At 33.4% G+C, this 23,665-nt stretch overlaps 4 protein-coding genes and 1 pseudogene across 8 annotated transcripts; 4 read left to right on the top strand and 1 right to left on the bottom strand.

Annotated features, from left to right (window-relative positions):
- Positions 1–258: 258 nt before the first annotated feature.
- LOC123892495 (protein FATTY ACID EXPORT 1, chloroplastic) lies at positions 259–3,829 on the bottom strand. Of its 2 annotated transcripts, none has more exons than XM_045942290.1 (6): positions 3,534–3,829; positions 1,900–2,140; positions 1,081–1,248; positions 912–958; positions 789–829; positions 259–650 (listed from the first exon to the last, which is right to left on the bottom strand). In XM_045942290.1, exons 1-6 carry the CDS (start codon positions 3,636–3,638, stop codon positions 563–565), a joined length of 690 nt encoding a protein of 229 aa, XP_045798246.1. In that variant the 5' UTR covers positions 3,639–3,829; the 3' UTR covers positions 259–562. The 2 variants fall into 2 exon arrangements, with proteins under 2 accessions (XP_045798246.1, XP_045798247.1); XM_045942291.1 differs by having other exon boundaries at positions 1,900–2,158; positions 3,534–3,809.
- A 1,164-nt stretch (positions 3,830–4,993) lies between these two features.
- LOC123888783 (DNA repair protein recA homolog 2, mitochondrial) lies at positions 4,994–9,247 on the top strand. 2 transcript variants are annotated; one of them, XM_045937943.1, is made up of 8 exons: positions 4,994–5,293; positions 6,348–6,408; positions 6,611–6,834; positions 7,085–7,172; positions 7,321–7,493; positions 8,032–8,178; positions 8,286–8,420; positions 8,585–9,247. In XM_045937943.1, the coding sequence occupies exons 1-8, from the start codon at positions 5,219–5,221 to the stop codon at positions 8,861–8,863; spliced, it is 1,182 nt and encodes a 393-aa protein (XP_045793899.1). In that variant the 5' UTR covers positions 4,994–5,218; the 3' UTR covers positions 8,864–9,247. The 2 variants fall into 2 exon arrangements, with proteins under 2 accessions (XP_045793899.1, XP_045793901.1); XM_045937945.1 differs by having other exon boundaries at positions 5,016–5,293; positions 6,617–6,834.
- A 2,240-nt stretch (positions 9,248–11,487) lies between these two features.
- Positions 11,488–14,637, top strand: LOC123888784. The gene is made up of 2 exons (XM_045937946.1): positions 11,488–11,892; positions 13,337–14,637. Exons 1-2 carry the CDS (start codon positions 11,802–11,804, stop codon positions 14,335–14,337), a joined length of 1,092 nt encoding a protein of 363 aa, XP_045793902.1. The 5' UTR covers positions 11,488–11,801; the 3' UTR covers positions 14,338–14,637.
- Positions 14,545–16,113, top strand: LOC123891810 (annotated as a pseudogene).
- Positions 16,114–18,563: 2,450 nt separating this feature from the next.
- Positions 18,564–21,782, top strand: LOC123888785. Of its 3 annotated transcripts, XR_006802283.1 has the most exons (3): positions 18,587–18,999; positions 20,030–21,065; positions 21,579–21,782. XR_006802283.1 is itself a non-coding variant. In XM_045937947.1 (2 exons), exons 1-2 carry the CDS (start codon positions 18,888–18,890, stop codon positions 21,007–21,009), a joined length of 1,092 nt encoding a protein of 363 aa, XP_045793903.1. In that variant the 5' UTR covers positions 18,564–18,887; the 3' UTR covers positions 21,010–21,311. The 3 variants fall into 3 exon arrangements, 2 of the variants coding, with proteins under 2 accessions (XP_045793903.1, XP_045793904.1); XM_045937947.1 differs by lacking the exon at positions 21,579–21,782 and having other exon boundaries at positions 18,564–18,999; positions 20,030–21,311; XM_045937948.1 differs by lacking the exon at positions 21,579–21,782 and having other exon boundaries at positions 18,865–18,995; positions 20,030–21,311.
- Positions 21,783–23,665: the final 1,883 nt, after the last annotated feature.

Below are 23,665 nucleotides of genomic sequence, written 5' to 3'. Positions count from 1 at the left end.
TTTCATTCACAACCATCTACAGCTAATAGGAAAAATTAAGTTATATTATTTATTAAAGTTAATCCAAAAATAGTTCACTGATTCCTCCTCTTATTTAATTTATTAAAAGTCCTCTAATTATAATTAAATTATTTATTTTCACCATCTCATCTCCTCTACCGTAAATTCTCATTAATTACTTATTTAACATGCAGAGACAATTAAATAATCACACAAACACTTCAAAACAACTAATTCCTAATGGAATAAAACTAGAAATTAGCTAAATCTTAAATAATTAAAAATTCTGAAAATCGGGCCGTTACACAATGTAGTCAGCCTCCAACCTATGTATGTAGTTGTAACAAGCAAATAAGCTTTTCCACCAACTTTCACATAATATATAATCCACTATATGCCTAGGAATCTAATGCAATAATCACATTGGCAACTCTTAGCTGACCTGCCTCCAAAAGTGACTTGGATAAATTAGCTTACAACCTTATTTTGATTCACAAAAACAGAAAAATAAGAAACTATATCTCTCAGGCTCTATAGGCTAACATAACCTTTGACTATCTCATCATGCAATGCTGGCAGATGGCTTTTTCTTTGGTGGGGGGTTGCCTCCGGAGACGAGCACATATAAATAAAAGCAGAGCATTGCAGAACTGCAAACAAAAATTTGACAAATACATAAAGGAGTCGGAACAAAATCAGAACAGTTTGGAAGCCAGCAGACTGAATGAAAGAACAGTAAGTAATTTCAAACACAAATAAAACAGTTTAGAAGGCATGGATTTAAATACCTTATAATAGCACTGATTCCTGCTGGAAATATTTTCTTTGCCTGCATGCAGAAAAACAAATGAGTATAACAATGAAATATGGTACAATATAAGGACAGATTTTGGCAACAAAAGATGTAGTACCAGTGAGTAGCTCTGGAAGTTCTTCCAGATAAGGATCCCTGACAATGCTGCAAAATAAAGAAACAAGAGATTAAAGAACTATCCAAATAAATCATGTTGCAGCCTTTTTCTGTTTCTTTGTTTTTGACTACATGGCCAACAATGTCTTAATGCTGGTGAAATCTCATACCTGCTTGTCCTAGAATGAATGGTAAACTCGATTTTCCTTGCCTCCAGACCTTCAAGCTAAGAGTGCTGAGGAATAGTAAAGCACCACCAAAGAGCACACCACTGGCCAGTGTTGCAGGACTCCGTGAAAAAAGGAATCCAATAATGCCTCCGGTTAAAACAAATCCACCTAAAACAAAAGACAAAGACAACATATTTAAAGAGAAGGTAAATTGCATTATAGAACATAGTTTTCTTTTCACTGCTTGTATTGAAATAGTGTACCGCCATTTCCTCCAGATTGTTGTTACAATCAAGAGGTCAACCACAAATTCTATACCCTGTTCAGTATAGTAGTCTTCTTAAACTACCAAACATGTAGAAAGGTTGATAGCCATAATCTATACAAAACTCGCCTTCAAAAAGCCATTCTTGAAGTAAATCAATTCACTGTATTATTTTCAAGATCATTCACTTAATTTACAACACCCTTTGAATAGAAACTATAGTTATTTTCTTTTCCCCTTTAACTATAGTTATCTTCTTTAACTTTTTCCCTTTAACTTATTCATAATATCTCGTGTCAACTACCCCCACCCCCAAGACAGGATTTATGATAAGATATGATGCATCATTTAATCCATGTAACTAACCCTGCCCGGTGGGAAACCCTTTGGTTGTTATTGTTGACAAGTAGAGAATCCAAGGATGCAACTAAGTCAAACTTTTATTCACCAACACCAAAGCTAAATATATTATGATGACTTTTTTTTTGAAGCCAAATTATATTATGATGACTAAAGTTGTCTAACATACAAGTTATCTAACCGGGAACACTTACCAAAAGGAATGCCAAAACAAAAATCATGAATTTTCGCAGTCTTTTTCTGCTGATCAACACCTTCCTGCACTGCCTCTCCTAATCCTATTTTTTCCGTGCCATTTTCTTCTATTGTTGAATATGACGGCTGTTTTTCTTCGACGTTCAATTTCGATTCAACGGCTGCATAACTTAGTGTATTTTTTGTGTCAAAATCAGCAGTTTCTGCATCCTGCCTCTCCAGACTCATAGCAACTGATAACTATACGAGATATGTTTCCTGTTTAGTATAAATACCAAAATAATTGCAATAGCAATCTTTCATTTAAAAAAATATATGTTATAATATACACTGTTCTGCAACCCTATTTATAATGTCTAGAACTGTCTTTTAATCTCAGAGGAGTAGCATATGCACAGAAAAATGGCATGATGCAAAAATAAACTAATTGTGCATTTCATTTTCATTAATGACATTAATATTTAATATCAACTTCAGCACTCTGTTCACAATTCTGACTAGAATTACATACACATACTGAGATACAAGCATATTTGTTCATTAAATTTAAACCCGCACTTTATGGTGCTAAAGGAGAAATATGTCTATGTATGTAAGAAGTTACAGATGCCATATTTGAATCATGAATCTTCTAAATCAAATGGATCTGTTTTAAAGCCTATTCTACGTTTAATTTGACATTATTTCGAAGGAAAACATAATCATCCAAATCCATTGACTAAAAAAAACAAATTCTGAAAACTAAATGCCGCCATCTTCAATGCCAAAACAAAATCACAAACTCCACAGCACTCCTACTTAGAAATAGTACCAATAGGGTTTGTTTGGATTGACTTATTCGATCTTATCTATTGGCATACGTTTTGTGAGACAGCTTATGACAATTTTCATAAGGCTTTTTCAGCTTAATTCCATAAGTTCTCCAATATAGCATATAAAACAGCTCATAACATATATAAAAACAATGTTAACTTCATTTTATCTTTTGCTATAAAAATAGCTTATGTAAGCTTATACGCCCCGCTTGGATTGACTTATTTTTGAGCTTATACAAAACAACTTATGGAAATAAATAAGCTTTTATGTATTAGTCATAAGCTTGTCAATGTAGTTTATGAAAAAACAGCTTATGAAGATACAATTTTCGCTAGTGAGAACTTATGAATTAACATAAAAGCTTGTTTATTTGCATAAGTTATTTTTGATAAGCTAAAAATAAGTTAATCCAATTCCAAACATGCCAATAAGTGCATATAATGATAAGTGCTTGTGCTATAACATGCAAATAAGCTACTTATCCAACAGTCCTTTATTCATTCTAAAACCAGCTTCTGATTCATAAATACTCCTTATTGAGACAAGAATTCAGATATTCAACTTCAAAGTTAAATCTAGAAAGCGTTGCATTAGATCTATGTTATTTGAAGGCATTGACATAGTTACCGAATATAATTAGATAAACTAAAACCCTAGTAAGTTACAATTGAACTCAACCATGATCAAAGAAAACTACACAGAAAATGTAACGATTTGATATGTATATATGTAATTTGATTTGATAATGGTGATTATTGTATATTGAAGTTGAAGGGAGAAAAAAGAAGAAGAAGTAAGAGAAGAGTTAAATGAGGACCTTGGAGGGGCGAAAGGAAAGATATGGAAGCGAGCGGGTCCGGAGATGAAGAGTGGTATGAGCGGCGGAGAAGCAGAAGAGGTGAGCCTGAGATGTGGTGGCCATGGCGAAGATTAATGGTGGATGATTTGGATTTGCAGTAAATAAAGAATTGAATTTGAGAATGGGGAAAACGTTGCAGGTGAAGGTAGGTGTAGACTCGTTCGTCAAAGCTGCGACAACTAAGCAAGCAACCGGTCTGGTCGATCGAACGAACAACTGGTTCCAATTTTTTATTTTTTAATTATACTACTACTACTACTACAAGTTACCCTTTTTTTTTTTAAATAAAATAAAAACAGTTAAATAAAATACTATCTCCGGTCCTAATTATAAGAATAAATTTACTTCTTAGATACATAAAATGTGAATCTTTTCTATAATTAGGACTAAATGGAGTAAGAAATAGTGTACCTAAAGTCTAAACTTGAGTCATAGTCATAGTACAATTCATGTGAGAAATATTAGGTTTTTTTGGGATAAAACATTAATTTATCAATTGTCTCTTGATGAGCGTCATAGACATTAGTTTGATCTTCATACCTGATTTGGTATGCAAGTATGGTATGACTACTATATGATCTGTAGTGGGCAATTATCCTGGAGGGATATATTCCTCGGTTGAGTTTAGTTTTGATCCATTTTGAAACAATAATTAACATTAAGACGGTCTTTGACTGAAGTGTGCATGGTTAATGAACCAAACCAAACTGAACCAAATATATGGTTTGGTTCTTAAACCTACTTTCATCGATAACTGGTTTTTTTACAAAACCAATTCCAATTCACCAATTAATAATAAAAACTAGTCATTTACTTAAATTAGTTCTAAAAATTGGATTTTTTTTCCTGCCTGGACCATTTTTTTTCTTCCTAAACCTAGTATTTCTAAAGAGAACAAATACAGAGTTATTTCAAAGTCAAACCCAACACAATAAAGATGAGTCTAAATCGACAAAATCATCTATCAATCTCGACCCAATATATGTCTCTTCAATGTGAGTTACTTCTGTTACAAGGTTTAGGGTTTAAAAATTAAGCGATCTTGATAAACACTGCAAATGACTAGGATCAAACTAATCCTTCAACCCGAAACAAATAAACACTGCTGTTTACGTAGGAATTTCAAATTTATGCCCAACAATTGCACAAAGACGAAACAACAAAATACACCGCACAAAGACAAGATAACAAAATACATCGTATGAAGACGAGAAATCAAAACAAATAAATATGTGAAAATCACACTATACTTTATTCTCATAAATTTATATTAAATAGATAAAAGAAATTGTATTAAGATCTTGATCAAACGGTACTAAAGATCTGACTATGTGCTGACTGCATCTATTCCATTTCCCACAAAATAGTGGGTCACAAGAAGATATTTTATTTGTAGTCATGCCTACAATTTAAAATATCAATAAGAAAGTCAACCTAATCAATTTCCCTCCACCATATTCCACTCGAGTTCTCTCCCTGTCTGACTAACTCCGAGACCAAACCCCAAAAACCCTTTCCCTGGTTCGGTTTGGTTTCTTCCATACCTGTCTCTTTTTCATTCTTCAGCTTTATTCCCTCTCACAAAATGGGTATGAAACCAAATCGTTGAATGAGCGAGTAAGACCATAAAAGGGTGTCTCAAAATGCCATTTTCGACTCGTCTCCATCTCTTTGCAAGGCCTTTACTCTCTTCCTCTCTCCTTTACTCTTCCCGCCAGGTTCTTATCTTTTCCCTACACCTTTCATTCTTGATTATGCTTCTAATTCAACAAATCTGTGTATTGATTTTGGTTATTAATTGTAGCAAAAAATTATTGTTTTATTATTTTTTGTTAGAAAATAGCATATTGGTATTGTTCAATGAGTGTGTGATGTGAGCTTTGGTTCTGGGTTTAGATGTTATCTCAAAAAGTATTGACCTTTGATTAAGTGGAACTTATAATTACAGATTGAACAAGTATATGAAGGTTTCAATTGTTACTATAGTATATGCAGAAGAACTGAAGTTAGTTACATAAGAATCCAATGAAATGCACAAATAAAAAGTAACATATATTGCACATTACCTTAATTTATCCTTTCTATAAGAATCAATATGCCAATGACTTAGGGCGCACCTAGTAAACCAAAAGAATTGGTCTTTGTATTATCGAAAGAGATAGTATCAGGAACTAATTTTGGACAAGAACCACCTGTGACACTGATTGGGAAAATTGTTTACAGCAGTTTTGCAGTTTATGGTGATTACATTTACATGCATTTGGTTGCTGTTACACAATAAATATTTACCAGTAGTTAATTTTCTTTTTTCTTTTGTGTTCTTATGTTTCCCTATGCTCCTAAATGATTATTTTTTTCGAATTCATTTTGTTGGAACAACTAGTAACAAAAGGAATAACGAATAAAGAAAACAATGAACACACAAGAAGTTTGATAACAGAGTTCCCCAAGTAGTTGGTACGTCTACGAATGTAGAAGTCGCTACATTTCGTTTCTATTAGATGAATGAATGAATGAATAAATTAGGGTTTCAGTGTTACAAGCGGTATTTATTTATAATGATGATGATGATGATAATAATAATAATAATAATAATAATAATAATAATAATTTGGTCCAGATAACAACAACAATACCCCCGAATCATACTGCGGGGGCTTTGCCCCCGCTAGCTTAGCTCCTGGGCTGCCCCCAGCCTCTTCCTGATGCATACGAGCCATACTCAACACATTTTCATCTCCTTTTATCTTAATTTTTTTTTTTGTTGCACAGACTGGAATTAGAGAAATAATGAGCAGGATTGGCATGAACACCTGCTCGCTTTCTACTACAGGTATTAGTTCTTATGTCTCCTAATGTACCTGCGTGTGTCTGTTTGGCATGAACTCCTACCGGTTCTCTTCTATGAAAATCATTCTCTTTCTTTTTCTACTTTTGTGTGAGTATGTCTTTCTTCCTTGTAATTTGGATCCAGTAGGAGTTTATGTTACGATAATTTGATAAACAATATGCTAATAATGTTGGAAATGTTTTAGTTTCAGCCGAAGCTTCAGATTTAGAATCTGATGAGATACATGATGATGTCAAAGCAGCACAGAAAAGTAGTGCACTTTCCTTGGCTGTCTCACAGCTTGCTACCGAGTTTAGCAAGGAGTCAATGTTATCTTTGAACAAGTTTTTTGGTGTACGCTATGCCAATGTCGTATCTACAGGCTCCTTGAAGCTTGACATAGCTCTTGGAACTGGAGGATTACCAAAGGTGATAACTAGTCGGTATATTCGGATATGTACCACACACTCACAGTATGCTGGTGTATGACTCCAGTGACACTGTGTAGCACATTTGTTTTCTTTTTTCCATAAGGTGTTGGTGTCTTTGAGTTTCTGTCTGTGTCCTTGCTTTATTGTCCAAATATAGGATAAATTAACTTAGTATATAAATAAGCCTCTTCACAGACACAATACAATATACAAGTTTCCTTAATATGCATCACATTTGAATGTTTTAGGGTAGGATTGTTGAAATATACGGACGAGAAGCAGCTGGTAAGACAACACTTGCCCTTCAAATTATTAAAGAAGCTCAAAAGCTTGGAGGTACATATCAGACTTTTCGTATTTTAGCATTTAAATCTCACTGTATATAGATAAAGAATTTCTCAATTTGTACTTCAATAATATGAAAATAACTACTCAATTGCTTGTGTCCTGTCAATTTTATATATTCTATTCATTCTGTTGGCAGGATATTGTGCATATCTTGATGTAGAAAGTGCATTAGACCTTTCACTTGTGGAGTCAATGGGTGTAAATACCAAAAACCTTCTCATCTCAAATCCTGATTGTGCTGAAAATTTGTTGAGCATGGTTGATACACTAACAAAAAGTGGAGCTGTAGACGTGATTGTGGTTGATAGTGTAAGTTATTGTCCCTATCCTCTTACATTAGTTTAGAAAAGCCATCATTTTTGCAAAATTTCTCGCATTGTCATATGATCCAAAAGTAGTGTCTGACTTTCAAGATGAGAGCCTATAATGGTGGTCTGCCCAGTCTAACAGTAGCAGTAGCAAGCTTCCATCCAATTATTTAGATTAGCTTTCTTTATACTCTTACTATTTTTTAAATTGCTTTTGCTCATTTCGTAAAATTTGAGGGTTTTTGTAGGGAAGAGGTAAAAGAGAGAATAAGCTAAATGAATAATCTGAAACTGCTATTGATTTGATACTACGGTGTACAAAGAATGAGCTCTACTCGTGCCAATACTAGATTCTTAATTGTAATTAAATAAGGAAATATATCATGAAATATGGAAAGCACTCCTAAAAATATCATTTAAGATACGATACAATGATGCATTGATGATATATATGACATATTTCCAAGGTATTTTAACTGTTAATACATTTCATGTTATAGTTTCTCTCACATGATTATAAGATGATTTTGCCATTCCAGGTTGCTGCTCTTGTCCCCAAATGCGAACTTGATCAATTGGGAGTTGTTACGAATCAAGATTTACATTCGCGAATGATGACTCAAGCACTACGGAAAATTAATTATTCATTGTCCCGCTCCCAAGCTCTCTTAGTTTTTGTTAATCAGGTCAAAGTCACATTATTTGAAATTGTTCATGTTATCATTTGAATGTCAATTTGTACAATATACAAATCAACCATTAGATTTATCATTCAATACTGTCTTGTATACAGGTTAGATTTAGTCCTAAAGCATTTGGGGGACGTGGACCTATGGAAGAGGTCACTTGTGGTGGAAACGCTTTGAGATTCTATGCAGCTGTTCGTTTGCGACTTTCAAGAATGGGATTGATCAAAACTGAAGATAAGGTGAACTTTTGAATATATTTGAAGACTTTCAATCCTGTCACCTTTTTTCTATCGTATTGCTTCTTAGTTAGTTACATATAGAAAGTTTCGCAGTTTCTCTCTTCTTTCCCAAACACCTACATTGTTTTAATTCTTTTCTTCTCTCTTGACATCTGATTCTTCAGGTTGAGGGTATTACGGTTTGTGCGCAAGTGGTAAAAAATAAACTAGCACCAGCATCAATGAAAAAGGCTGAACTTGGTATAAAGTTTGGAAAAGGCTTTTGCCAAGAATCAGAGGTCTTTGATTTAGGTTGTGAACATGGACTCATTATGAAAGATGAGGGAAACTACTTTATTGAAGGGGATGCTTTTAGTAGTAGAGAAGCTGCTGAACTATTTTTGGCTAAAAATAAAAGTATTTGTGACAAGTTAGTTATGGACATGAAAAGACTTAATCTTTAAAAATTTGGCAAACCTCCTAATTTTCCGGACCATGATCTACGCCAAACTGCAGACTTTATGTGATTAACAAACTTGGCAATCATATTCACAAGGCATCAGTATTGCCTTCAATAGGTAGGCATCAACCACTCTATAGATGAGCAAACAACATTTAAGTTACAGGAATTGTCAGCTGCTATAATGTGACTATGTGAAGCCCTATGGATGTAGGTGTGGGGTACTGCAAAGTCACACTAACAGAAGTGAAATTTTATTGCTCTTTGTAAACCATTTGAAACCTTGTGTATTAGAAAATATTTATTGTATTCATTAGTCAAAGGTTCCAATTACAGGACTGCAATGTAAATGATGAACTGCCTAAATTTCCAAGGTTGAATTTTCTTATTTTTTCTGGATCCATTGGTTAAATTTTTTTGTATTCCTTTTCCCGGTTCCTATGCTCCTGAAATGCTCGGTGTTGCGAGCAATACACTAACAAAAAAAAAAAACAACGAAGCTTGTTGATCGGCGGCTAATTCAACCTACAAACCTCCATCTTTTTCTTTTTTTGGCAAATTAAATATTACATCTATTCCCTTGTAATGTAAGAATCTATCTTTATACTTTTTTTGAGAGGTTCATATTGGGCATGTCTGTGTTGTACATGTTACATTTTTTGCTTATTGAATTTATTTTAGTGATGAATATGAAATTTTTGTCTAGTTTATTTATATGAATTTTATTGAGTAAATCAAAAACCTTTGTATGATTCTCATTTCAACATTGACAACACAAAGGAAGGGACATTGATCATGATTATGCTCTTTGCACACTTCCTACTGTAGTGGTATCCTTTTGTTATGCCATTGTGGATGCTATTTCTTCAGCATTGGAGAAAGTCGGTGGAGGGTCATTGAACATAGTTGTATCAAAAGTGGTTGGCCTTCATCTGGTGGGACAGCAACTTCACTTGATAATGCTAGAACTTACAACACAAACTTGGTTCAACATGTGAAAAGAGGTACATACCAAAAAAGCTTGGAAAATCCATTTAGTCATGTGTGTTTGAAGAAAATCAAAAGCAGGCACAGTATGAGAAACTTTGAGGGCTCTTCCTTCCAAATAAGTTTGGGTCACGAGTGTCAGCTGTGATCATTCAGATTGAGCTCAGAATAATTATATGAGTGAGTTGGACATTAAATTTTTACCCAAAACGTTAAATTATTAGGTTCATGGGTCCTCTTACTTAGAAAATGTTCAACCTTCACTTTCTTAAAGTAATTTGAGACTTAACTCACCTCACACTTGCATAACAATCTCCCCCTCAAGTGGGTCACGCAGTCGGGGGGTCATTCATATTGGGCTCAAAACAAGTGAGTTGGACACCATATCTTAACCCAAAATCTTAAGACATTAGATTTATGCGTCTTCTCACTCATAAAGTGTTCAACCTCCACTTTTTTAAGCAATGTGAGACTTAACTCACCTCATATTTGCCACAACAATAAATAGCCCAAATACTCTATATTTGAATTAGTAAAAGCATAAGTAGGGATGACAATGGGTAACATATGAGTTGTATACTATAATACTATTTTTGTACTTGCAGCTTGAAAAAAATATTCGTACTCAGATCTATACATGCGTGAGTAACAACCTTTGTATTTGTATTATCTGGGTACCTAGTACCCATACCCGCAATTCTATTAAGAATAAATCGATGTATTAAAAAATATGATATCAATTTAATATAATTAAAAAGTTTTCAAAGATTTTATTGTTTACTAATAAAATTACAAACAATTTTATTTTTGTGATAATAAAAATTATTTATAAGTTGTCCGATCTAACGCCATATCCGACAAGGTTGATTTATAAGCTCACACACAAATCGAGGTAAAAATAGAATAATTAAAAACACGAAAAGTTGGTGGGACCGTATCGTTATACAATGTCCAACAACTTAAAATTGTCCAAATAAAATTTCTCACCGATTATACGTGCGATTTTATCGTTGGTTACTAAGAAAATCAAATATTTGTGATAATCTTTTTTAATTACCATATTATTTGTATGAAATTTTTATCTCTATTTAGTGACGATTAATCTTCTTCAAAGAGCTTATAAAATGCACAAGATAATTCTTTGGGACACATAATGCGACTTCTTTCATTTCAGCTGATTTTTTCTATATATAAGATATCAAATTCGTTACTATTTATAAGACACACAAGAATTCGTTAGGGCACACATTGTGAGTTCTTTCGATAATTTTTTGTTAAGTAGTTTAATGAGTAAAATTTTATTTTCTAAGATGAATAAATGAAAATCTCAATGTTCAAACTTCAATTCTTATAAAAATTTCTATCGGTTATGTACAATGAATCAAATCCTTTAACTAGTAATAAATCAACTCCATTAAATATTAGTACTTCATAAATTGATAAATCATAAATAAATTTTTAAATTTGCAAAAGTGAGATACTCATACTCCTCCTATATTAAGTATTAACCCATGCTTTCTATTTAAAGAATAAAATTTCCTATTTATTTACTCAAAAAAGTAAATGTGAACTCAGTAATAACAAAGAAAAAGTGAAAAATCAAAGTCCTATAAATATAGAGACAAGTACAAAGCCAAAGGATATCTCTCTCTCTCTCTTGTGGAAGCAAGAAATAAGAAACAACAAACCTCGTAACTCTTCATCTTCTTCTTCTTCTGTCTTTAATTCTGTCCAAATCATCATCACCGTCACCATCATAATCATTTAATTCCAGAATCTTCTTCTTCTTCCACCGCTTTTATTTTCTATCTTTCTGTGTTATTACTTTCACAACACACAAACTTTCTCTCTCTTTCTCAAATCTCTGTCTCTGATTGTCCCATTTCCCAAAGTTTCTTAATTTTTTCCTCAATTGTGTTTATTCTCTTCCGGGTCATTCTCTTTTGCTTCTTGAAATGCCTAATTGGACCAAAAACAAAGGGTACACTCAAAATCCTCAGGTGGGTCAGTGGCAATCCCCATCCTTTAATGGAAAACCACCTTTGGGTAAGTTAATACTCATCTAAATCTTTCTCTTTATTTTATTTGGGAATTTTATTCATTCTTCACTTTTTGCAGGGATTACTCATTAATTTCTATGAAGTTTATTTTTATTTTTCTTTTAATTTGTTTATAATCATGCTAGAAAAATTGGGTCAGTTGTATAATTAATAATTGTTAAACATATAATCATGATCAATGTTTTAAAATGAATTTGCATCACAATTTTTTATATTGTGAATAATTTATGGCATATATATGTTGATGCAGCTGCAATTGTCTTGTGGAGACATGAAAAATCATGATATGCGGTTGCAAAATTGCAATTTAAAACCTTGATTATGATCACCCTAGTTTTGAATGTGTTCAATTGGGGTTTTGGTTTTAAAAATTGGGTTTTTTTTATCTTTCTTTTTTTGGTTGGTTTTGAATGACAAATTTTGGTTTTGTTTTCTCTTTTGTGTTTTGGGATGTATTACTCATTTTGTGTTAATCATATGTTTCTAGAAGTAGCTTTAATTAGATGTATGTTTTCGAATTGTCTTTTGGCTTGAACCTAATTTACTTGTTTGTATGTGTGTGTGACTCACCTGATAAGGCCAAGGTGGGGTTGTAAAATATGATGGATGGTTTAGGTTTCATTTCCTTGTCAACATAAGTAACTTAAGAATTTCAATAATTGAAGGGAGTGTCACTAAGGATATGAAATGTTGCCACTTGTTTGGTTGGAAGGTAGTTAGGTTGTAATTTCTTGTTGTTGTTGTTGGTGTTTTGTATGTTCATCAGGGTGGTTGGTCCCTACGACGTTCAATTATTGAAATTGACAGGGGTGATAGATAACTAAGTTTCTGTTTGTATTGGATCTTTTGCAGATTATGTTCTGTAATAATTTCTGTTTGTGTTGTGTTTTGAATTCATGCTGGCTATGGTTGTACTAATTAAAATCTATTGTAAACAAAACCCTACCTCATTAAATCGGTGAAGCTTACATGTCTTGATTTCGGCCATGTTCAAGTAGGTATCTATTGGATTGCCCGCATATGTGTGACGTCATTGAATTGAAATTGTGTAATGCAAAGATATCTAAATTTCCTGTTTTGTTCAACTACATCTTCTTTATACTAACTTTTATGTTGTGTTTTAAAGTGAAACCGTCTACATATCTACTAATTAAAACTTTTGAAGGCATATTTAAAATATCCCTACGTCATTCAATTATTGAATTGGAAAGCTTAGCGGTTGAACTTTGGTACCTCCTGCTATGTAAAAACTCAATTTGTCTTGGATTATGAACTAAAGCTGTTTAGATTCGGCCATTCAATTTATAAGTATTTATTGATATATATATGTTATGATTACATTTTCATGTCATGCTATCTCGGTGTGAAGTGTGATCATAGGTTATCCCTTAAATTATCAATTGATTTTATTTATTCCTTTTGGTTCACAGATAAAAGGTTTTCAACAGTGCCTCCGTGGGAGAAGAAGTTTTGTTATTCGGTTGGCTCAGTTCCATGGCGAAATGTAGTAGAATGCAAGAGGTATATGCATCTGCATCCCGATGTGGTAAACTGGGACGACTCTGCTGTCAAAGAAGCATTTGACAATGCAAAAAACAGGTTTTATGCGGAGTTCAACGGCTTTCCCTGCGACATACCATCGCCTGATCCTAACCTATACATTGACGATGTAGATTGGAATGCAACTGTTGATCCTGAACTTTATCTGGATCTGGATATAGAAGCAGAGACCCGCCGCAACATGGAACAAAAAGCTGAGGAGCCTGTGATTCTCGGCAGTTCTCTACTCTTGAATCAGTCCTTTTCTGGTCCAGGATGGCCGGAACCTACCGGATGGGGGGACGAAGAAGAAAAAGAAGTAACAAAGCCTTCTGAACCAACAAAAACTGAGGAGCCTGTGATTCTCAGTAGTTCGTTCCTCTTGAATCAGTCCTTTACTGGTCCAGGATGGGGACCTACCGGATGGGGGGACGAAGAAGTAACAAAGCCTTCTGAACCAAATTATGCTGCCCATGGATGGGAATCAAACCAACATGAAAATATTGAAACAAACTCATGGGAACAACAGTATCATGCTCCCGTTGATGAACATGCAAAAGAATATGGATGGTGGCAAACTGGTCAGAGTGATTATCATGGATGGAATCAAGGATGGAATCAGGGATGGAATCAGAGGGAGCAATATGGTGGTGGCTTGCATAACAAGTGTCAAGAAAGAAATGCTGGGAGTGGAAATTGGGCAGCGGGGGATGGATATAACAGAAAGAGAGAAAACAACATGTCATGGTCTAAGAACCCTGGATATCATCATGGTGCTAATGATTATCAGATGAATAGAGGAAGAAGAGGAAATGGAGGAAGTAGTGGAGGTGGAGGAAGGAGGGCCAATTTTGGTTATGCGGACAAGGTAGCTACTTCTGGTGCATGGTAAATGAAGATCAAATACCTTGGACTGCAAGCAAAGACTCCTATGATGAAGCTGATAAAGGGTCAGTTTTGTGGAAGTAGTTGAGGATATAAGTTTTGTTATCTCGTTATTAGATATGTGATATTATATCAACATAAGAATTATGGGTTTTTCTATTTTTTTACATTCATCACATGGATTTATGGTCTATTTGTGTTTGTACTTTAAGAAATGTTTTTCGTGGTGACAGATAATCCGGTGCATTACTGGTATTATTGAAATATGAAATAAGCAATTACTATTAAATGAAGCTAAATTGTTTAATTCTTGTCTTCTTCATTATCTTTATAGTCTGAATGTAGGATGAATTAGCTTAGTATATAAATTAGCCTCTAAACAAACACAGATAATACAACAATTACTTTAATACATATATGCAAGTTTCCTTAATGTGCATCACATTTGAATGTTTTAGGGTAGGATTGTTGTTATTTATGGACGAGAAGCAGCTGGTAAGCCAACAGTTCTCTTCAAATTATTAAAGAAGCTCAAATGCTTTGAGGTACATATCAGACTTCTTGTATGTTAGCATTTAAATCTCACTGTATATAGATAAATTTTTTTTTCTTTCTCAATTATATGAAAGTAAGTACTCAATTATTAATGCAAGATGCCCAGTAAACTACTTGTCTCCTGTCAATTTTATAAATTCTTTTCGTTTTTTTCCATGTTAATCCTCTGGTTCCTAGGGGAAGGGGCCGTAGTAATCTGGAGCTCGGCCGTGAGGTAAGTAAATTCTATTCATTCTGTTTGCACTTTGCAGGATATTGGGCATATCTTGATGTAGAAAGTGCATTAGACCTTTCACTTGTGGAGTCAATGGGTGTAAATACCAAAAACCTTCTCATCTCAAATCCCGATTGTGCTGAAAATTTGTTTAGCATGGTTGATACACTAACAAAAAGTGGAGCTGGAGATGTGATTGTGGTTGATAGTGTAAGTTATTGTGCATAGCCATTTACATTCTAAGTTGTTTAGGAAAACCAACATTTTTGTAAAATGTCTCTGTGTTGTCATAAGATGATTGTCATTCCAGGTTGCTTCTCTTGTCCCAAAATGTGAACTTGATCAATTGGGAGTGGCCACAAATCAAGAATTACATTCGCAAATAATGACTCAAGCACTTCGGAAAATTAATTATTCATTATCCTGCTCCCAAACCCTCCTAGTTTTTGTTAATCAGGTCAAAGTCAGATTACTTGAAATTGTGCATGTTATCATTTGACTGTCAATTTGTACAATATACAAATGAACCATTAGATTTATCATTTGATACCGTCTCTTGTATACAGGTTAGATTTAGTCCAAAAGCATTTGTGGGACGTGGACCTATGGAAGAGGTCACTTTTGGTGGAAATGCTTTGAGATTCTATGCAGCTGTTCATTTGCGACTTTTCAAGAATTAGATTAATCAAAACTGAAGATATGGCGAACTCTTGAATATATTTGAAGTACTATCAGGCAGGATTCAGATGTCTTTGATTTGGCTTGTGAACATGGACTCATAATTATGAAAGATGATGAACACTACTTTTAGTAGTAGAGAAGCTGCTGAACTATTTTTGGCTAAAAATAAAAGTATTTGTGTCAAGTTAGTTATGGACATGAAAAGACTTTATCTTTAAAAATTTGGCAAACCTCCGAATGTTCTGGATCATCGATGATCTAAGCCAAACTGCAGACTTAATGTGATTAAAAAACTTGTCAATCATATTCACAAGGCATCAGTATTGCCTTCAATAGATAGGCATCAACCACTCTATAGATGAGCAAATAGCATTTAAGTTACAAGAATTGTCAGCTGCTATGATGTGACTATGTGAAACCCTTTGGATGTAGGTGTGGAGTACTGAGCCTTCCTCCACATTCCACCCCCTTAACTGCTATACCAGCCAACCTCAGAAATCTACTATGCAATGTAGCTTCCTCTAACCAAAGGATCATTCTAAAACAAACTATTTTCAACGCGATCCCATTAAAAGCCCCTCTTCTGATTATCCGGATATCCTTCCACCACTCTGAGGCCTTATTCCCTCCATCGCTAATACTGCCATCATCCATCCCATTTTTTTCCTCTAGAACACGCTTGCACAACCCCTTCCTCGTCTTAAAATAACCTCAAACATTACCTAATCGTGATATATTGAATTCCTTAACCCTCTGAACACATGGGCTCCCTAACTCCAGTCTGAGCACAACTTATCCCAATTAACACAATGTACCATAAGAGCCTCACCAGTCACCACCATCACTCCCAACAAAAAAGATTTAAAGAGGTTCAATGGTAGGAATTATACATGCGGGAACTTTGAGAAAACGAGGATCCCCACAGATAGGTTGCGACACTTCTAATTAAGTAGTGAAATGAGATTTGATTATAAGGTTACCACCAATGGGAAGACTAAGATTAGTAAATGATGTCTTACCAATGCAACACTAATTTTTATTTTTATTTTCTAAGCGTTAATACAACACTTACTGTGATAGATACTCTAATGGATACAGGAGCCAACTCTCTCACCACTAATCTTTCCCTTACCACTGGGAACCAATTAGTCGCTATGCCGACATCAAAGGATATAGAGGTCTAGATTCCTTAGGGTGGAGCAGAACCAACATTCGTGTGTAAATTTTTAATAATTTGTCATTTCGTTTATACAATAAAATACTAAAAAATATTTTTAAAAATAATCGAAGATGTATAGTCACATAATACTTCAATCATTTTAAAAAAGGTTAAAAATGTTGTTAGTCCCTACATTTTGGTAGATTTCTAAAAATAGTCCCTACGTTTTTTTATATTACATTTTTAGTCTCATGTTTTTGCCATTTCTAACATTGGTCCCTATTGTGAAATTTCGGTCGACTGAACTGACGAAAATGCTACATAGATGTCACATAGACTCATTTTATGATGTGGACACACAAAGAGTAAACATTAAATGAGTCTATGTGGTATTTATGTGACATTTTTCGTCTGTCTAGTCAACCAAAATTTCACAGTATGGACCAATATTAGAAACATAAAAAATGTAAGGACCAAAAACATAATAAAAAAATATAGGGTTTTTTTTAGAAGTTCGCCAAAATGCTGGGACTAAAAACATATTTAACCCATTTAAAAATGAAAAAAAAAATATCCCCGCCCTTCCACCTAAAAATAATTGTATAATAATAAGAAGATAATTTAAAATTAATTAAAAAAAGATTTTTTTAAAAATACAATAATATTGTATAGAATGGAACATATGAGATTTATTTTTCCATAGACCGTATGTTAAGCCTAATAATACAAGTATTAGTAATAAAATTATGATAAAACAGATTTTATTAGTTTACTGAAACACTAATATACTTATATAAGTAGATAAATTTAGGTAATCGAAAATGTTAAATAGTGTATCCGGTGCACCAGTTAAACACATAAATAAGAAAATTTTATCTTGAAACTCGTGCATTCAATGCATTGAAAGTGTAAAAAGTTGTTTTTATCAATATTAACTTTATGTTTTATTTCTATTTTTAGTGTGTTTAACAAGTGCACCGGATGCACAGTTTAACATGACCCATATAAGTATATTAAGTGTAAAATAACTAAGGAAAAAACTTATATGCATTTCTTTATGTGAGTTTTTCCTGTTTCTCTCACAAAAATGTATTTTTTTTATATTTTTTTACCCATCACAGAGATGCACAGAGGAACAGAACGAACTTCATATATCCCTTTTCTACTCAATCCAGAAACAAGATCGGATGTTAATTTTAAAAAATAAAATAATTTTTTTTTTATATAAAAATAACTACCTCCATGTATCTAGTACAGTAAGAATTGTGTATATGGAACTGTATATAAGTTTGATCCAATAACTAATCCAAATCGATTCGTAAAAAAAAATAAAATAATCCAAACCGGACCTAAGTAATATACTTCATAAATTCATAAATTCTTTTATTTTTCATAAATAAATTTGTTACTATATGCAAAAAAAAAATAAAAAATACTAAAAAAGAAAAAGTACTATTTTAACCCATGGTTACTCCCATTTAGAGAACAAACTTTCCTATTTTTACTCATAAAAGTAGTAAATGTGTGAATAAAGAAAACAAGCAAAAGAAAAAGAAAAAAGACAAAAGAAAAGTAAAAAAAAAAAAAAAAACCAATATCCTATCCTATAAATACAGAGACAACAAGTACAATGCCAAAGGATATCTCTCTCTTTCTCTTTCTCTTTCTTTTGTTTAAGCAACCAAGAACAAACAAACAAACAAACCTCGTAACTCTTCATCTTCCTCTTCTGTCCAAATCATCATCACGTTCTTTCTCTGATTCCACAATCTTCTTCTTCCACCACCGCTTTTTGTTTTCTTTCTTTTTCTGTTACTTTCCTAACACACAAAGTTTCTCTCTTTCTTTCTGAAATCTCTGTCTCTGATTGTCCCTTTTCCCAAAGTTTGTTAATTTTTTCTTCAATTGTGTTTATTCTCTTCTGGGTCATTCTCTTTTGGTTCTTGAAATGCCTAATTGGACCAAAAACAAAGGGAACAATCAAAATTCTCAGGTGGGTCAGTGGCAATCCCCATCCTTTAATGGAAAACCACCTTTGCCAAAACCACCTGTGCCTGTAGGTATGTTAGTACTCATCTTTCTCTTAATTACATTTGTTACTTTTGTTCAATTTTCAGTTTTTGCATGGATTACTCATTAGTACTCATCTTTCACTTTATATTTTCTTTTAATTTGTTTTTTGTCATGCTAGAAAAATTGGGTCAGTGGTAGAATTGTTATACATATCATGATGATCAAGGTTTTAAAATGAATTTGCATCACAATTTTTGATATTTGTGAATAATTTTGTATGTGTCACCTGATAAGGGCAAGGTGGGGTTGTAAAATATGATGATGTAGGGTTTAGGTTCAATAATTGAAGGGAGTGTCACTAAGGATATGAATGAAATGTTGTCATTTTTTTGGTTGGTAGGTTGTAATTTCTTGTTGTTGTTGGTGTTTTGTATGTTCATCAGGTGGTTGGTTGGTCCCTACGTTGTTCAATTATTGAAATTGACAGTGATGATAGATAACTAAGTTTCTGTTTGATTTGATCTTTTGCAGATTATGTTGTGCTTTGAATTAATACTGGCTATGGTTGTAATAATTCTAATTGAATATCTAAAATCAAATCTTTTGGTAGTCAAAAAAAAAAAAAAAACTTTTGGCGGCATATTGTGAACAAAATCCTATCTCTGGTGAACCTTACAAGCAGCTAAATTTCCTTCCATTAGTCTATCTTTTGCACATGAACTGTTTTCATTTTGTTTATATTTGATCTTAACATGTCCTGATTTTGGCCATGCATTTGTCATGTTTTAAATTGAAATTGTCTACGTATCTACTAATTACATCTTTTAGAAGCATATTTAAATTATCCCTACCTCATTCAATTGTTGAAATGGAGGTTGATCTTTAGTACTTCCCGCTATGTAAAAATTCAGTTTGTTTCGGATTTTGAACTAAAGCTGTCTAGATTTGGCAATTCAATATATAAGTATTTATTCAATATATATGTTATAATTACATTTTAGTGTCATGCTATCTTGGCATATAATAGGTTATCCCTTAAATTATCAATTGATTCCATTTATTTCTCTTGGTTCACAGCTAAAAGCATTTCAACAGTGCCTCCGTGGGAGAAGAAGTTTTGTTATTCAGTTGGCTCAGTTCCATGGCGAAATGTAGTAGAATGCAAGAGGTATATGTATATGCATCCCAATGTGGTAAACTGGGACGACTCTGCTGTCAAAGAAGCATTTGACGATGCAAAAAACAGGTTTTGGGCCGAGTTCAACGGCTTTGCCTGTGACATATCATTGCCTGATCCTAACATTTACATCGACGATGTAGATTGGAATGCAACTGTTGATCCTGAACTTTATCTAGATCTGGATAAAGAAGCAGAGGCCCGCCGCAACATGGAACAAAAAACTGAGGAGCCTGTGATTCTCGGCAGTTCTCTACTCTTGAATCAGTCCTTTTCTGGTCCAGGATGGCCGGCACCTACCGGATGGGGGGACGAAGAAGAAAAAGAAGTAACAAAGTCTTCTCAACCAACAAAAACTGAGGAGGCTGTGATTCTCACTAGTTCTTTCCTCTTGAATCAGTCCTTTACTGGTCCAGGATGGGGACCTACCGGATGGGGGGACGAAGAAGTAACAAAGCCTTCCGAACCAAATTATGCTGCCAATGGATGGGAATCAAACCAACATGAAAATATTGAAACAAACTCTTGGGAACAACAGTATCATGCTCCCATTGATGAACATGCAAAAGATTATGGATGGTGGCAAACTGGTCAGAGTGGTTATCAGGGATGGAATCAGAAGGAGCAGTATGGTGGTGGCGTGCATGACAAGTATCAAGGAAGAAATGATGGGAGTGGAAATTGGGGAACATGGGATGGCTATAACAGAAAGAGAGAAAACAACAGAGAAAACATGTCATGGTCTAAGAACCCTGGATGTCATCATGGCGCTAATGATTATCAGATGAATAGAGGAAGAAGAGGAAATGGTGGAAGTGGCGGAGGAAGGAGGGGAAATTTCGGTTATGCGGACAAGGTAGCTACTTCTGGTGCATGGTAAATCAACATCAAATGCCTTGGACTGCAAGCAAAGACTCCTATGATGCTGCTAAAGGGTCAGTTTTGTGAAAGTAGCTGAGGATATAAGTTTTGTTATCTAGTTATTAGATATGTGATATTATATCAATATAAGAATTATGACTTTTCCTTTTTTGTTACATTCATCACATGGATTTATGGTGTATTGGTGTTTGTAGTTAAAAAATATTTTTGCGGTGACAGATAATCCGGTGCATTAGTACTGGCCGGTATTATTGAAATATGAAATAAGCAATTACTATTAAATGAAGCTAAATTGTTTAATTCCTGTCTCCTTGATGATCTTTGCTCCTTTATGCACAATTATTTTCTTTTTTTCATAAACTTTTGGGGTGTGTTTTTTTGTCTGTGTCCATGCTTTATAGTCCGACTGCAGCAGTAGCAAGCTTCCATCCGATTATTTAGATTAACTTTCTTTATAGTCTTACTATTTTTTATATTGCTTTGGATCATTTCATAAAATTTGAGGGTTTTGGTAGGGAAGAAGTAAAAGAGAGAAGGATTCTGAGGTCTTTGATTTGGCTTGTGAACATGGACTCATAATTATGAAAGATGATGAAAACTACTTTATTGAAGAAGAGGCTTTTAGTAGTAGAGAAGCTAGCTGTTAAGCTATTTTTGGCTAAAAATAAAAGTATTTGTGACAAGTTAGTTATGGACATGAAAAAACTTTATCTTTAAAAATTCGGTAAACCTCCAAATTTTCAGGATCATCGATGATCTATGCCAAACTGCAGACTTAATGTGATTAAAAAACTTTGCAATCATATTCACAAACCACTCTATAGATGAGGAAACAGCATTAAGTTACAGGAATTTTCAGCTGCTATAATGTGACTATGTGAAAGCCATTTGAAAGCTTGTTGTGTATGCAGGAAATATTTACTGTATTATTGTACCATGGATGATCTACGCCAAACTGCAGACTTAATGTGATTAAAAAACTTTGTGAAGTATGTGACTATGTGAAGCCCTTTGGATGTATGTAGGTGTGGAGTACTGTAAAACCATTTGAAACCTTGTTGTGTATATAGGAAATATATTGTATTCTTTAGTCCAATTACAGGAGTGCAATGTAAATGATGAACTGCCTAAATTCTCAAGGTAGATTGTTATGTTTTCTGGGTCCATTTGATGATTTTTTGTCAAAATGACTGAACTATAGTGTTAGACTTCTTTTTATTCCACTAAACAAGTAAAACATTATCTTTGTTTAAACTATCTTCACTTCTTGCAACAATCATTCTTTTTTTTTTCAAACATTCTCTTTTTTTTTACTATATTGTATACTACATACATTACTTTTTCAATAAATCTAAAAGATTATTTTTTGCTTATACATGACACCAGTGAGAGTACCTCGTACTCTATTTGTCGTTTTGTGCAGCTGATGCATGTGTCATTGTCACAGGATCACGCTCATATACTATCCAAGATTTGGGTGATATGATTGTTAGAAGGAAACATCATCTACTATAGGATAATTTCTTTGATCATCGGATATTTTTCCTTTTCTTTGAATCATTTTGCCAAATTATAGATGAATCAGCATGGAGGATGAAAGTTTTCAACAACTATCCGAGGATGATGAAATATTGAATGTGACTTTCTTGTCTTGTATGTTGTCCAGAGAATGAGACGATCATCTGTACCACAGATGATTGTTGGTGAAGTTACAAATGAACATAATTTTCACTTGTAGTCTTTAGTGTTTTGTTCAGATAATGAACACAATGCAGACTTTGATTACTTGTCTTCATTTGCAGCATAGAGAGGATCATGATCCATATCATCTATGTTCTTTGTCTTTTTGTTGAAGTCTTGGTTCAGCGTCCAAAAGAAGAACATCTTCTTGACTTATACTTCTTTTTCTTTTAGTGTGTTTGTCCAAAGGATCATCTAAAATCCTATTATGTAGAGGGTCATAAGAATTTACTTGATAGTACTTTTATAATGTTTCTTATACTTACATACGAGAACACATAGTTTGATAAATTGTTCCTTTTATTAAGTGTTTGTTATCATCAAAATACTAGGTGAATGAGATATTGTCTAGAATATATTTTGCTCTTTAACACTTTATACAATGACTTTTTTTTTTTTATTGTGTGAACCGAGTAACCTTTGCTCGCAATTGCATAGACTGATTCCCTCGAACCTTGTGAGAGCCAAATGAGCAGCAAACTCTCTCTAAAAGTTTTAACATTGATGTATGTCAAAGTCAAGATCTTAGTTAAATTAGAAGAGACACGTGTCATCTCTCGTCTAAGCACTCATGGGTTTATACAATGACATTGTATTAAAATTTAACTCAAATGTTTCGTAAATATTATTTTTTACTCTACGATGACAATTAAAATTTAACTCAAATGTTTTGTAATTTTTTTTACTCAAATGCTATTTATATTTTGAGAATATTAAATTATTTATTTTAATTTAATATTTGTTAAATGAAATATTAAAAAATAATATAACATATGTTACTACTTTCGTTTTTTCTTTGACAACTTGATTGCCAGTCTTTTAAATTACGACTAAACAAATAAATGATATCATAATATGTTATCTATACTTATATATAAAGAGGATACAAATATTTTGGTGTGAACTTTTCATAA

Source organism: Trifolium pratense, linkage group LG6, assembly GCF_020283565.1.
Source record: "Trifolium pratense cultivar HEN17-A07 linkage group LG6, ARS_RC_1.1, whole genome shotgun sequence".
Lineage (NCBI taxonomy): Eukaryota > Viridiplantae > Streptophyta > Magnoliopsida > Fabales > Fabaceae > Trifolium > Trifolium pratense.
Note: the sequence above shows the minus strand (reverse complement) of the source record. Positions and strands in the feature narration are given on the sequence as shown.